Source organism: Fulmarus glacialis, unplaced genomic scaffold (genome assembly GCF_000690835.1).
Source record: "Fulmarus glacialis isolate BGI_N327 unplaced genomic scaffold, ASM69083v1 scaffold3274, whole genome shotgun sequence".
NCBI lineage: Eukaryota > Metazoa > Chordata > Aves > Procellariiformes > Procellariidae > Fulmarus > Fulmarus glacialis.
In genome coordinates, this window is record NW_009207234.1 from 44,872 (window position 1) to 58,755 (window position 13,884).

At 37.6% G+C, this 13,884-nt stretch overlaps 1 protein-coding gene across 1 annotated transcript in view; it reads right to left on the reverse strand.

Moving 5' to 3' along the window:
- The window catches only part of CDH12 (cadherin 12, type 2 (N-cadherin 2)), a 50,892-nt gene that overhangs the window by 16,720 nt on the left and 20,288 nt on the right, over positions 1 to 13,884 (reverse strand). Inside the window, exon 4 of the mRNA XM_009575996.1 lies at positions 3,325 to 3,461. Within this exon, the coding sequence (XP_009574291.1) occupies positions 3,325 to 3,461 (137 nt within the window). The remainder of the gene's footprint in view (positions 1 to 3,324; positions 3,462 to 13,884) is intronic.

A 13,884-nucleotide genomic window follows, 5' to 3' on the forward strand; every position in this document is an offset into this window, starting at 1 on the left:
ACATGACAGCAGGCTATCCATCACTCCACACTGGGTACACCTTTGAGATGTTCTCAAGTGTCAGTTGTGCTGCTATTTGGAGACAGATTCCCAGACAGTGTTTAGATCAGATGTTTGGAATTTTTGCAGGGTTAGAAATAAAGATCACAGTATAATGATACATGTTCAGAACTGGTCATTGCATTACTTGGGTAACTTCCCTTATTCCAGTTCCCTATGTGGAACTAGTCCATATGCAACATATACTGTGTTATTGCTGGGTAACCAGGACTTCCCTGGCTGTGGGTGTACAAGTTGACACAGGCAAGCCTAGGGCAAACAGATTTCATAATTAACTGTTTGCTAAGGGTCCAAGTTCTACCTCTCTTTAAGCTGCCAAACTGCACCATGTCTGGTGTAGGCAGGGATGAAGGCGAAGGACCCAGAGTTTAGGGAAGAATAATCTCAGTATATATATATATGCCAAATAAATGCAGAATGAGGACACTGGACCTGAAACCATTTACAAATTCCCAAACAGCCGGGCTTTTGAACAAGACTTTTTTTTTTTTTCTTTGACAATAGGCAATGTCAGCAAAGGTTACTTTAATAAACACAAGGTATTCTCTTCTGCCTTATTTTTGAAGTGTATTCCTTTAAAAATTATAACTTCTGGTGCTTTAGTGCTAATAATAGTCAGATTTATAAACTTGTAAGAAAAGTCTAAATAGTACATCCGTATCTGCATTTACATTTGTCAATTGCCTGCTGCTATGTTTAGCTATCTAAACTACATGCCATTTGTGCCATTGTTTGAAAGGTAACTTGATTGCTCAAAAGTCATAATATTACTTCAAGACTTCACTGGCTGTGAGAAAAAATACAACACAAGCATCATCTGTGATTTGTACAGGGTTTCATTTTGAAGCTACAGAAGAACAAAAGGGAACAATCACTTAGAAGGCCACAGGGCTAAGGCACAGGCAGGGAGTCCATGCAAGCCTGCTCATGATCTTGGCATCATTTTCCACGTATAGCGGAATGATGGCAAAGCTGGTTTAATTTATTTTTTTCTCTGTCTTAATGGGGATGAAGCTGGTGGTCTTTGTTTATAATTGGCCTGTTCAAGAAAAGATAATTTGCAGAATGACCATTAGAATGTGTCTAAAAGGTGTGGGTTTTGTTGTTGTTGTTGTTGTTGTTGTTCTGTCCGAGTAAGAAGACAAAACACCTATTCTAGCAATAAAGTTTTTTAAGTAACATAACTTAATATGCCTATTACTAGTTTGGAATCTGCTTATTTTAAGAGATAAGGTCATGGAGAACTGAAAATACTTACATAACAATAGTGTCCATGCCTGAGGCAAGTTTATGCAACTGATTGCAATACCGGGCCACTTTTCTTAGGTAATCATGTATATGTCAAGGCATTGTTCAGTGCACTTTTTCACTGATAAGAGATGGCAGTTTCAGTGTTTCTGTATCAGTACTGAACAAGTGGCAATTTTTTTAATAGCAGAATTTCTTCAAATATAGTAATTTTTCCCCCTTCTTTTTCTTCAGATGTTTTCTTCTCTTCTCTCTAACCTTTTTTGGTTGTGTGCAGTGTGTCATCCCTCAAACTCCAGCCTTCATTTCTGTGCTAGCTCTTAGTCAGACTACTGCATATAAAGTTTTGACAGTGTACCTCAAGTCCTCCAAAATATTGCCAATTACTGGTGTAGTACCGGTATGGCAATTGTGCTTAATGCTATGGGTAATAGTGAATGTAGAAATATTTTGAGGTATGCTGAAATGAATCACAATGTCTTAGGTGTAGATTCTTAACTAGGCAATTGTTAAAATTGGGAATTTCATAATCTAGCCTACCTGATACAGCTCAACATAAACATGATATTACTATAAATGTGCTGGCAAGGTAGACAGACAAGTAAACTTGGAGGTTTTAGCTACCCTTAGTTACTCTTGGGAATAATAAACAGATTCACACCAAGTTTACTAAAACTGTTGCCTTACTGCAGAAAAAATTGACAAATCTCAAATGTTCTCTGTCCACCAATAAACCTAAACAGTTAAGCTTTACTGAAACATAGACCATTACGAGACCTCCTCTCTGCATCTACCTGCCTTTCAGTTTCTCTGGAAACAAATTACAGTTCTGCTGGACTTTCTGTCAATATACACATGCACATGTATCTCCCTATACTCAGTCACTAGTGATAGATTAGTTTCCTCTGTTAGTGTATTCCTTTTCCAAGCTACAGATAAAAGTCAAGTTTTCATTTGACTGGTGTCCTCGTTATATTTTCAGGGTCCAGGGAGTGAGCCTATGGTTCTTTTTGAGATAACTACAACTGAGAATTTATTTTTTTATTTTAAATAGCGTATACTTTCACTTCTTCCAAAATCTCCCTCTCCCTGTTAGTAGCATGTATTATTTTTTGAAGACTCAGTGCCAAGAAATACATTGAGGAAAACATGTTCTTTGCTTTAGAAACTTGCATTTCTGGACACATAAACAGTAGAGAATGAATAGGAAATACAGCAGGGGCCCTCTTATACAACCTATTGATGTCAACAGAAAGACTTTTGTGGCCTTTACACAACCACTCAGTGACCGAAAGACTTGTATTCAAAGGGTGATATACGCCTATGAGAGTTTCAGTCTAACAGCATCATGAAGGAGGAATGCTACACAGAAGGATGGCAATGAAGAAAACTGCAGCTACATAATACAGCAGAAGAAGGGATTTCTTACTAAAAAAAAGCTATGTAGGAGAAGACACAAAGACAAGAAATGAAAAAAAAAACCCACCACAAATAGTATAGGAAAAGAAAAACAAGTGGTTAGGTGTAAAGTCTTCGGCAGAGAGAAAACAAGAGCGGAGATGCAGCACACAGATTGATTCATTTAAGGCCTCTTGACTCAGTTTTAGTGTACTTTTTGTCTGAGAATGGAGTGAGTCTTTAAATTTTTCTACCTTTAAAAAGCAGATTGACAGCCCTGTTATTTGACTAGCCTTTCATATGGAGTGAATTACAAAATCAGAAGGAAGAATTGGAAGGTCTCCATACAGTTCCTCATGCTCTTCATGCTGACAAAATGTTTTTCAGCTTCTGAGGGAACTGTGCCTACATGAGGGCTACTAGAAAAACCTTACTATTCAGGGCTGTTTGAACATCACACTTAGCTTCAGAGCGAGTCTGGCAAAATTGTATTTATTTGGGCCTTCTTTAATAATCTTTTGGCAATACATGCACTCTTCACAGCATATTTATGCCCGAGTACTACATTCTGAAAAAAATACCACATTAGCATATTAATTCAGTTTGTGTCATACTTACTAACTTTACTTGCAATTATAGAGAAATTGTACTGTGCTGTGCTTTCTCTGTCCAGTAATTCATTAGTAGCAATGGTTCCTTCAGTAGCATCTATTGTAAAGTAGCTGTCCACATCATTTTTCCAGTCGATGAAATATCTGTATGTGAAAAATATTAAACAAAGTAGATGCAAATATGCAAAGATTACTCATTTATCATAACAGCAGTCTAGCTAGCTCAAGTTTTGTTATTTTTCTCTTCCCAGCTATTACCATCCTTGCAGGAAGAAGACAATAAAGAATGATTTGTTTATTTATTTTTTGCAGAGTTGGAATGCTTAAGGGAAAATGGGATATAATAAAAGATTTAGTACTTCTGGTGTTCAGGTTATTTGAAATCTTTGAGCTCCCAAGAAGTTGATGAACAGCTTCTGTGACCCTGATCACTCATACCAGTCACTTTGGAAAGCACTAGATAGGCTTAGAGGCGAAAAGCCTATGTGAAGAAAAAACATGTGAAATAGCGCTTAAGGTATGAATAGCAATGAAGAGTGGATCAGATCTGGTCTCTTTACATCATTTGTAGCTGCAATAGGCTGAAAGTAACCTCACTGGGCTTGAAAAGAGGTGTCCTAGTGGACGTATACAGGCTGTTGGCACAGTCTAGTCAAAAATCCCTCACCTAAAGGATGTTGGAAGAGTCACGGTATGGGAGATAGAGAAGAGCATGCTTATTCCCCACATATATAGGAGCAATAAAAGAAGCTCCTTTGGGAAGAATAGGCAACTTTCACTTTCACTGGAGCTGTGAGGAACAAGGCAATACCATTGTTTTTTTATTGTCCTGAGTCTTTGTTTGTAAAAAAAGTATGAACATAGAACAGATTCAAAACTCAAAATGTGTACTTATTTGTTATTTTTCTCTAGCAAGGACTTAACAGAAAGCAGAGATGCACTTGTAAACATAGCTGTTTAAAAGCAATCTGATAATTATTCCAAACCCATTTCCCTTAAATGCTAATTAATTTGAAAGTCTATTTTCACATTTGATGCTACTGTTTGTAGTCATAACAGAATAATAATTTTTTCTGATGCGGTGCCTCCAGCTACTAATTTCCTTTTCAATAGTCTCTTCATACCTTGATGATGTTTTTCAAAAACTAGGCAGGATGAAATTGAGAAAGCCATTGGTGAGCAGTAGGCAACAAGAACAAAATGGCACTCAACAACAAGTACATTTAAAAGATCATAAAGGCCAAAGGACCATGCCTATGACACCTTATTGCATGTAAACCAGTGAGAATAAGAATAAAAGCTAGTATTTCTTTCTTTGATTAGTGTGATTTATGGAAAGAATATATAGGGAATGTAATTATAAACACTATGTTTATTGCTGTAGAAGTAAGCAATGGTAGAAAGGGGTATATGGCATATTCCTGAATAAAATATCTCAGACTGGGACTCAAGAATGCCAATAGCTCAGGAAGACTTGAATAGTAAAAAAATCACAAATAAGGTACCATACTCCTTTGGAGACATTTTGTTTAATCAAAATCACAAGAAAATCCTATCTGTAGATGGAATAGGTTATTTCATCAACTGACAGGCATCATTACCAGTTCACTGCTTTATTTGGAAAGCCTCAGAAATTATTTGCTAAAGGCAGCATGTATCCTTTTACACAGCTAAGCAGGCACATTTTCTTGAATATGATAATATTGTCTACCCACATTTGTAATTTCAATCTCATTGTTCAAAATTTGGCTGACATAAAAATTATGAAAAATATATAAGCCATGTATTAGAAATACCATTCCAGTAAAATTACTCTTTCAGGCTTTGCACGTTTAATAGATTATAATTTCTTCCAAAATTAAATTTGCAGCCACACACAAATAAATGTTATCGAAGCATGAGAAAGTAACTTTGCTTATCTTTCCCATTAGGAAGATCAGCTTTGTCTGAACATCCTACACACCACACAAGCCAGTGAATAAAGTACAGGACCTAATTCAAAGCACAGTGTAGGTGATAGCCTCCTTCACCAGGAGGCTTTGAAACTACAGAAAACATATACAGTTTGAAGACTGTTGTGTTTGAAGTTGAGTTCAGCATGAATATTTGTAGGATCAGAATCTGATAGTCTGTCTGCAAGCATTCACGCAGGTGATTAACTTCATGCACAAGCCCAGTATGCCTACTCCTAAACACAAGAATCAGCAGGATCAAAGTCCACAATAAGCACTGCAAGACTAGCACTACTCCTTCAGTGGAAGTAGATCTGTGGGAATTGAACAGTTTGAAAAAAACAGAGCTGTAACAGCTTCCAAATTCTTTGTCTTCACCTGTGTTAACACTGTGGAAACTATTATGCCAGTGTTGTTAGCATTGTTAGGGGTTTTTTTGTTTTGTGTTTTGTTTGTTTGTTTGTTTGTTTGTTTTACTTTGACATTATCTTTAAAGACATCCGTTCCTTCTCTCTCCATGTGCTGCACATTTGGTAAAATTAGGGATGGAACAGCCAGTCATTTCAGCACCTCTCATCCTAAGAAGCTATATATTCAATTAGACTACGGAGGGAAGAGGAGTAGGAGGAAGTATTGGAGATGTATTGCCTAAAATATATCTATTTACAGGAAAAACTGCAAACAAGCAGCCATTCTTCCTCCTTTCATTGGTTGTCCACATGCAGCACCCATGAAAACATATCTGGCAGAAGATCCTTTTACAGACAGCTCTTCTGGACATAGTACTGCTCCCAGATACTTCAGTAAGTTTAGTAAAAGAATGAATGGGACCCCATCTGGCTGCTTTTCAAATGGGAATTTTTGGAACATCCCAAAGGGAGGTCACTTTTTGGGAGAGGCCCTAAAAGAAATGCAGGTTCCTTTTACAGCCCAAAAGCACTTTTTCATACAGTCTGATGCCCAATGTGAGATTCTTTGTAAGCAGCACATCAAGAGTTCATCTCTTTCTAAGGCCAACAGTATTGCCTGAGGTCTGTCTTTTACTTGGAAAAAATGCTTTCAAGAAGAGAAGAAATGGGAAAAGGGTCTCCAACCAGAAAAATCAGTAACTTGCCAGAGATAAACTCAGGTGTCTGGGACATAAAGCCTGACATTTGTTGTTAGATTATGACACAAAGAGGAACACTGTTGAAATACTGGTATTAGGACAGCTGTCTAGATATTCTAATCATGGTCTAGCAGTCTGAAGCAAATGAAGTTGGTTTATTTGACTGCTCAGAGTCTCTGCAAGACAGATCATGGATAACTGCACTAATCCTAAGAGGCAGCTCTCTCCTTGAAAACTTGGGGAGAACTGGCACAGCCTTACTTGTTGATATAGGACACAGCAGTATTATTTTTCAGAAGCACCTGAACAGGACTGCCTGGCAGCTCTGAGTACCAGGACATTGATATATTGTTCACATTCACTGACGGGGAAGAAACTTTGAACTATATGTCTCCCCGAATATACTTCCCAGCAGAGGATTGTATTCCAGATTACATTATTGAAGTGGGGGGAGAGTAAGTGTGGAAGGGATACACCTTTGCTAACATTGTTTGGGTCTTCCCAAGTATAGCTATATTTGTACATCAAGTAGGATAGAAGAGACAGAATGGAAATATTTGGTTTATAAAATACTAAGAGTAAAGTCTGAAGGACTTTTATCCAGAGTGTTCACAAAGACACACACTGCCCTCTTAGGAGCTCCAAGAATAATTTGCATTCTTCTTGGCTAAACGGTGGGACTGTGTGTAGTTCCTGGGGTCTCACAGAGCACTCCCCTGAAAGAGGGCTCATCTTCTTTTAAAGAGCGGAGGACAATGGGGAAGACTCTGTCAACCCTAGCTGCACAACAGAAGATAGCAGAGTGCTTGATGGAGCACTGTTGAATACATGAGTGACAGCAGATCACCCTTGTGAGGATAACAGGAATTCTGAGCCATCAAGCAGACAACTGTTGTACCTTAGACTGTTATACCATGAATAAAAGGACTGGACAGCTGTCTTGCTGCTGCTGTGGAAACATGGGTGACAACATGTTCAGGAGGGATGGGAGGTGGCAGGAGGCTAAGGAGGCTGTGAAGCTCAGGACTTGTGGTTTTTGGTGTTAAAAATGTGGAGAGGAAGACCTCCCCTGCCTAGCAGGGAAGGCCTTGGGAACAGGGGGGTCCATCCTCACCAAAAGTTTGTAAACCTTGTCAAAGTCTTTCTTTGTTGTTCTATCTTGATAGTGACAACAGTGGTGACACAATGCAACAGAAGAATCACATAACAAGTTACAGCATGCAACAACTTACAACATATTACTATCTTTTTTTCTTTTTTTTTTTTTTTAGTTGATGTTTAAACACAACACAGAGTATGCATTTGTGTGCCCATGAATTGGCCCTTAGTGGGGATTTCACCAGCTGTTCCCAAATTTGCAGAGGAAAGCATATTGCAGCTTGGACTAAGCTCAAAAAGGGGAGCTTAGGAGAAAGTTACAAGGTCCTTTACAAGGTAATAGCCTTTTTTTTCTGTTTTCCAAAATTCAGCTGAGTAGTCTAGTCTTGCTAGTATTACCTTGATAATGAATAACCTATACTGTTATGGTTTCATACTCAAATCTCCCTTGCATTCCATATACACACACACATATAAATTTTCCTGTTGATATTTCCACCAGCTAAAAAATATTACAGCCACCATCGGTGCTCAGTATCATTTTCTTTTTTCAGCTCTCTTTTGACAGGGTTTTATTGCCTCCAAAGAAGGACAGTCACAAAGTACTGGCCTAAGTATTTTGTTCTATGCTTTTCAAGAACGTAGGGACACCTCCTTATGAGGTGGTTGTGGTTGCTGGGATTGTTCTAGTGACAGAAGCACTGTCAGGTTTTCTTCTGAAGAGGATGTCATAAATGTAGAGAAAGTAAAAGTAACAGAGAATCAAGAGGTACCAGAAATATTTATCAAGTGCACAATGTTAGCACGGTGAAAGTTGGGTCATATCAAACTCTAAGTGCTCTCTCGTGCATTTCTCGCCCAGAGGCACCCTGGTGTATTTATCCTCGCTTGTACTCACATGTAGCTGACAGCTACATCCATCCATACCGAAAAGCAGCATCCAGGTCTCAGACAAGCTGCTTTGACCTCATTTTGGACTGGAAGGTCTCAGAGACTAATTAAAGGAGCAGAGTTGCAATACCTTGCCCATATACACCCATACCTCCTAAAAAGTAAGAGCACAAGCAGGAATAGTCTTGCGTAGCTCTGCCGTATCACTGCCTATGAGATGCATGAGGAGACTTATGAATCTGGAGAAAAAAAATTTGTTTCCAGAAAGTTTTCTTTCTGGTACTGGACCTGAAAGATGGAGCACTTGGTAACATGGCTAAACTCTGACCATCTGAAATGGAATATGCAGTTCTTAAAACTTGTTCATGATCTTACAGACATGCAATTCAAGCCAGGAAATGAGCAAGGTAAGACACATGTTAAGTGTGTGTATTTCAGGGGAAGATAAGATTGCTTTAAAGCTAGACTGGGAAGATTAAGGCCAAATGCCACAGAAATAAAACTCTCAAGGAGTTTTAGTTAAAGAGTGCTAAAACACAGACAATAGGTATGGTGCAGGGATGGTAAACAGAAGAAGAGCTCTGACCTGCCCAAGCTGCTGAAAGGAACAGTGAAGAAAAGATGCTGTCTACACCCTTTTTCACTGTTTGTATATAGAAAATGCTGTTAAGCTGAAGGCACTCAGACCAAACTTGCTCCTGCTGCAACAGCATGCATACAGAAAATCATCTGAAGGAGTAAAGTACATTATTCAATTGGAATTGGCATGAAAATGGAAAGGAGTCATCCAATTCAGTGAGCAGTAACACATTTAACATTTAGTTACTGGCTTTCCCTTTTATTTTACTGTTCTACAAATAGGGTACAGTAATTGCAACCAGCCTTCTAAAAGAAGAAAAGGAGAAAAAAAAAAAGGTGAGGGGGGACATTGCTTTAATTTTTATATTTGGTGCAGAGTTGTCCTTCATCATCTGTGCCACTCATCAGCATAAAAACTCTTGTCTGTATTTCAATTTCTATTGTGAAATTGTACCTTAAGCAGACCCAGATGGTGAATCTAAGAAAACCGAAACCACAAATTTTCTGAATAATTTGGCTGTCAACGCCAGTTTAGAAAGCATCTTATTACTCCAACTACAGCTTGTCAAACCTAAGCACTGCAATGAAGCATTTTAGATGTAAGAAAATTCCTGATGTGATCGGATAAAAAGAAGCATCATTTCTAAGAGAAACTATGCTTTCAACTATGCTTTTCCAACCCACAATTTTTTCCAAATTTAAGTATGTACTTAATGCCTTTCCCTGTAACTGAACAATATTGGAAAGAGAAAAGAGCCTTCCTTTCACTTTTTATAGTTTCTTGACTGGCTGGCCTCTTTTTAAGTTTAATTTCACTCAAGGTGCTCTTCTGTTGGGTCACCAGCCCCTTCTGATCTTCTCCAAGCACAGCATCCTTGCCCAGCCACTCTGGAAAGCCCCAATGGCCGGTCAGTGGCGGGAGGAGGAGGTGCCTGCAGCCCTCAGATGGGCTAAGGCTGAGAGTACTTGTGTCACCTTGCAGACACCTGAGGAGCTGGTTGTGACGCAGGTCTCGATTTAGGCAACTCAGTCAACTAGACAAAGGCGACTTTCTCAGTCCAGGCTGAATCGCTGGTGTATTTCGGTTCTTGGAACTGGTTTGTTTAGTATTACCCACTTGAGAGGTTTCAGTTTGACCGCTTTGAGAGAATTGCTACTGAAAGTAGTTCTGTTGATAAGAAGCAAATAAGCAATATGTATGAAATGTTAATATATGCAAATTAGCTACTCTGGACAATTAATCTTAAATGATTAAGGAATGAAAGAATTTATAGAAACAGACTTTTTCTGCTTTGAGGGGGAAAGATCATGGGAAGAAATGAGAACAACAACAACAATAGGACAAAGTTAACGCTGATCTTCAAAGGGGGAAAGGATAACTGTAATTATCCTGGTAATTTCTCTCCTGTAACTGAAAGCTACATTTTGTATCATGTAAAATATCAGATCTGTGGGCCAAGATCCTCACAGATAGCTGTGACGGACTTCAGAAGATATGGACTTAAGTGATTCCGCCTTTTCTTATTAAATTACTTGGTGCCTCATTGCAAGGAGTATCCTCGAGTCAAAAAAGGCAGTGGCAATATGAGCTCATCACAACTGGAAATTAGGCATTTGAAGGTTAATGGCTTCTGATCATTGTGCCTTCGTGCAGAATAGACATTTCCTCAAAAATTCCTTTTATTTTTTTTAGTTTGAGAGGGACAAATAACCTGGTTGATAGAGGTGCTTTATAAAAATATCTCAATTTGTCTCAACTCACACTTTGCTGATGTAAAGCACATTCCTTATTCTGGTACCTAGTGAGACAGAACACCGATTTTTGGGAGAATAATGTTGCAAAGAATGGTGGGGGAAGAATTAACAATTTGCTGTAATGTGATAGATCAATATTTGTGTACGTGACCTTAAATTGTTTAAACTGCATTCACTTTAAGTTTTATTTAAATATTGAACTGCAGGTAAATGAAATTCAGAGTTTATGCCAACTTGGGACAGTTAAATATCACCCATCATATCAGAAATAATAGATGGGAACCTAAAAAAATTAGAAACATAAATGAAAGATAGTAAGATTCATTTAGGAATTGTGATCAGTTAGGATGTTTTGTAATTCCAATACATATATAATTCAATAGATTAAAGAAACATATAAAGCAGAATGGCAAAAGGGGTGAGGGACTAGAAGAATACAAACAAGACTTTAGGTGTGATTTGGCTACCTGAAAGTCCAAAGGAATTTTCATGAGTAGATTAATCATGTGTTGTGGCTGGAAATTAATAGGTTACTGTATATAACTAGGTGTTGAGAAAATGACACCTCTACAACAGAATTTTTTCCTGGGCATCATGTCACTAGATAGATACCAACACATTGCAGGGAGTTTATAGAAGAGCAAGGAAAACTGTCTTGGGTCTAGGCATTGTGAGTTATATGGAAAGATTAAAAGAACAAAAATATGACAAAAAGGAGACATGACAATGGTCTACAGATAGCTGAAGGGCTTAAACACTGAGAAAGGAAAGGTATTATTTTGTTCAGCACAGAGAAGCAGAGGGGCGAAATTAAGAAAGAGAAAATTTATGTTATGCAGCAAAATATTTCTGGCAGTGATGTATCTTATGCTGCACACAAAAGGAATGATACGAGTTCTGTCACTTGGTTTCCACAAAGCTAAGCTGGGTAAAGTAATGGAGACTGCACAGTACGGGAAATTTCTAGAAAGATGGACAGAATAATCCTATTAGTCCCTGTAACGCTAAACTCTGGTACATAACAGGAAACGGTATCTTCATGCTAATCATACTCAGTTACAAATCTGCTCTAAGGTGCAGTTCCTAATATTTTAAAATATAACCATAAGGGTTTTTTTAAGACTGCAGTTATTAAAAAGTAGAGAAACAGAAAAACCACTACTACAATGAGAAACAAGAAATTCAGACCTCAAGTAAGCCTGAAAGAGATTAAAATGTTAGTGAATGTATAGAAGCATGCAAACCACTTTGTGTCCTCCAAAATCCCATCCTGCCACTGAAATTTCCTTCCTGAAATTCCTAAGATGATCCATTCACTGAGTTATCATTGTGTAAAACTCAAAAAAATTGTATCAACATATGTACATACATACATATTTGAAACACTAAGTCAGTTCTTTATTGTTCTTCTCAAATATAAGTGCTGAACTCTTCTGCTGATTACTGGAAGTATTTTCCATTCCAGTTAAGACTGAGGACTGATTGCCATGATTTTGCTAAAGGTGCAATCAAGAATTTTTAAAGCAAGTCCTCTATAGACTATACATGCTTAGAGAAGCCATGAAGTTCAAACAAGTATAATTAGATGTAACATAAGATTTTATTTTCCTGTGTTAAATGATAGAGTCATCTGAATTACCTGATTTTAGGGATAAATAGGATAGTTAGATTTCCAAAGTCTTCCTTGGGGCTGCAGTACTTGAATCAGTATTAAGTTATTTTAGTTTCTTTTTCATACCTTCGTTTGATTTAAATATTACCCTTGATTCTCAGTCTTGTGGTTTTCTATTAACTTAAAAATGCTGTCTCATGAGGTTTTACAAGAGCAGCAACAGTAAATATCCTTTTTTTTCTCTTCTGTGCAGCATGATAATACGTAATAAGGTGTAATGCACTACTTGCCTAACAGTAGCAGCCAATAGTCTTTGCATATCATTCACGTTGTCCTGTGGTAATACAATCATAGGGTTCCTTCTCATACTTCTTTAAGTGCCCTTTACACCGTACAACCCAGCAACTGTTGTGATGTATGCATACAAAGTATTAGATATATAAAAGATTAGATATATGTAATAAAAAAAAAAATACTTTTTCTTGAATAAAACTCTGTTAATATAAAAAATAAATTTCTTAATATAATGAAAAGAAATAGGACCTCTCTTGTGCAGAACTCCTAGTTTTAATACCCTGATTTTAATACTGTGATATTCTGCTTAGAGGAAGTAAAGCCAGTCAAACTTATCTACTGTCACATAAAAACATAACCTGGTATATTCATAGTAAGAGTTATTAGAAAAATCTAATGCTAATAACAGCAAAATAACATTTGAAGTTTTACTGTAAAGTTTTTCTGTCATTAACCAAAAAGTGTAAAGGACGTGGTAATGTTCCAAAGTCGCAGGTGCTGTTCTGCTAGGTTGCATTTTTTTGTTTATACATTTAAATAATTTATTAAGCCGTCTCCCTCAATGGGAGCAGAAGCTTTCTGTACCTTTGCTGAATATCTTCAGAACACTGCTGAAGTGTTAGAGGTCAAACCAAAGTAAACCTTGACTGGTTTGCTGTCAGATCTTATCCTTTGGTAATCCCGTGGATACCAGCTGGATCCCAGAAGAGCCCTACCCACGCAGATACATAATAATCTCCATGCTTAATTTTTTTTTTTTTTTTTTTCGGGGAGTGTACTAGGCATGAAGAAAAAAAAAAAACAACAAACAAAGAAAAAAACAAAAAACCCCAACAAAAAAAAAAAAAAACACCTAGCTGAAATGTGAAAAGGAACCAGCGCCACCGTTCAGTACTATTTAACTATTGCCATTAAATCTTAACATCTCTCCTAACTGCCCAGTCAGACACAATCACAGAAGGGCTTCTGCTGCTGTTCCAGATTAAGTGGTTATCCCCTATCTTCACCTCACTCCCTGCTTCTAATCAGTATTAGTCCTACAGTTCTCCCAAATGTGATTTCCTTTTAAAATGAAATGGGCCAGTTTGTAAAGTAGTAGTTTGTTTTTAGCTGTTTTCTAACCTAACCTGTTTCACAAATTGGGTTAATGGGCAGTTGCAGTTGCAGAACTGATGCCAATAACCCCCTCATGGGTGATGCTTTGAAATGAGCGTCTCAAGGTTGCATATTCAAATGCAACCAAAAACTGAGCAGCCAATGTAGTTGGTCTAACTTGCT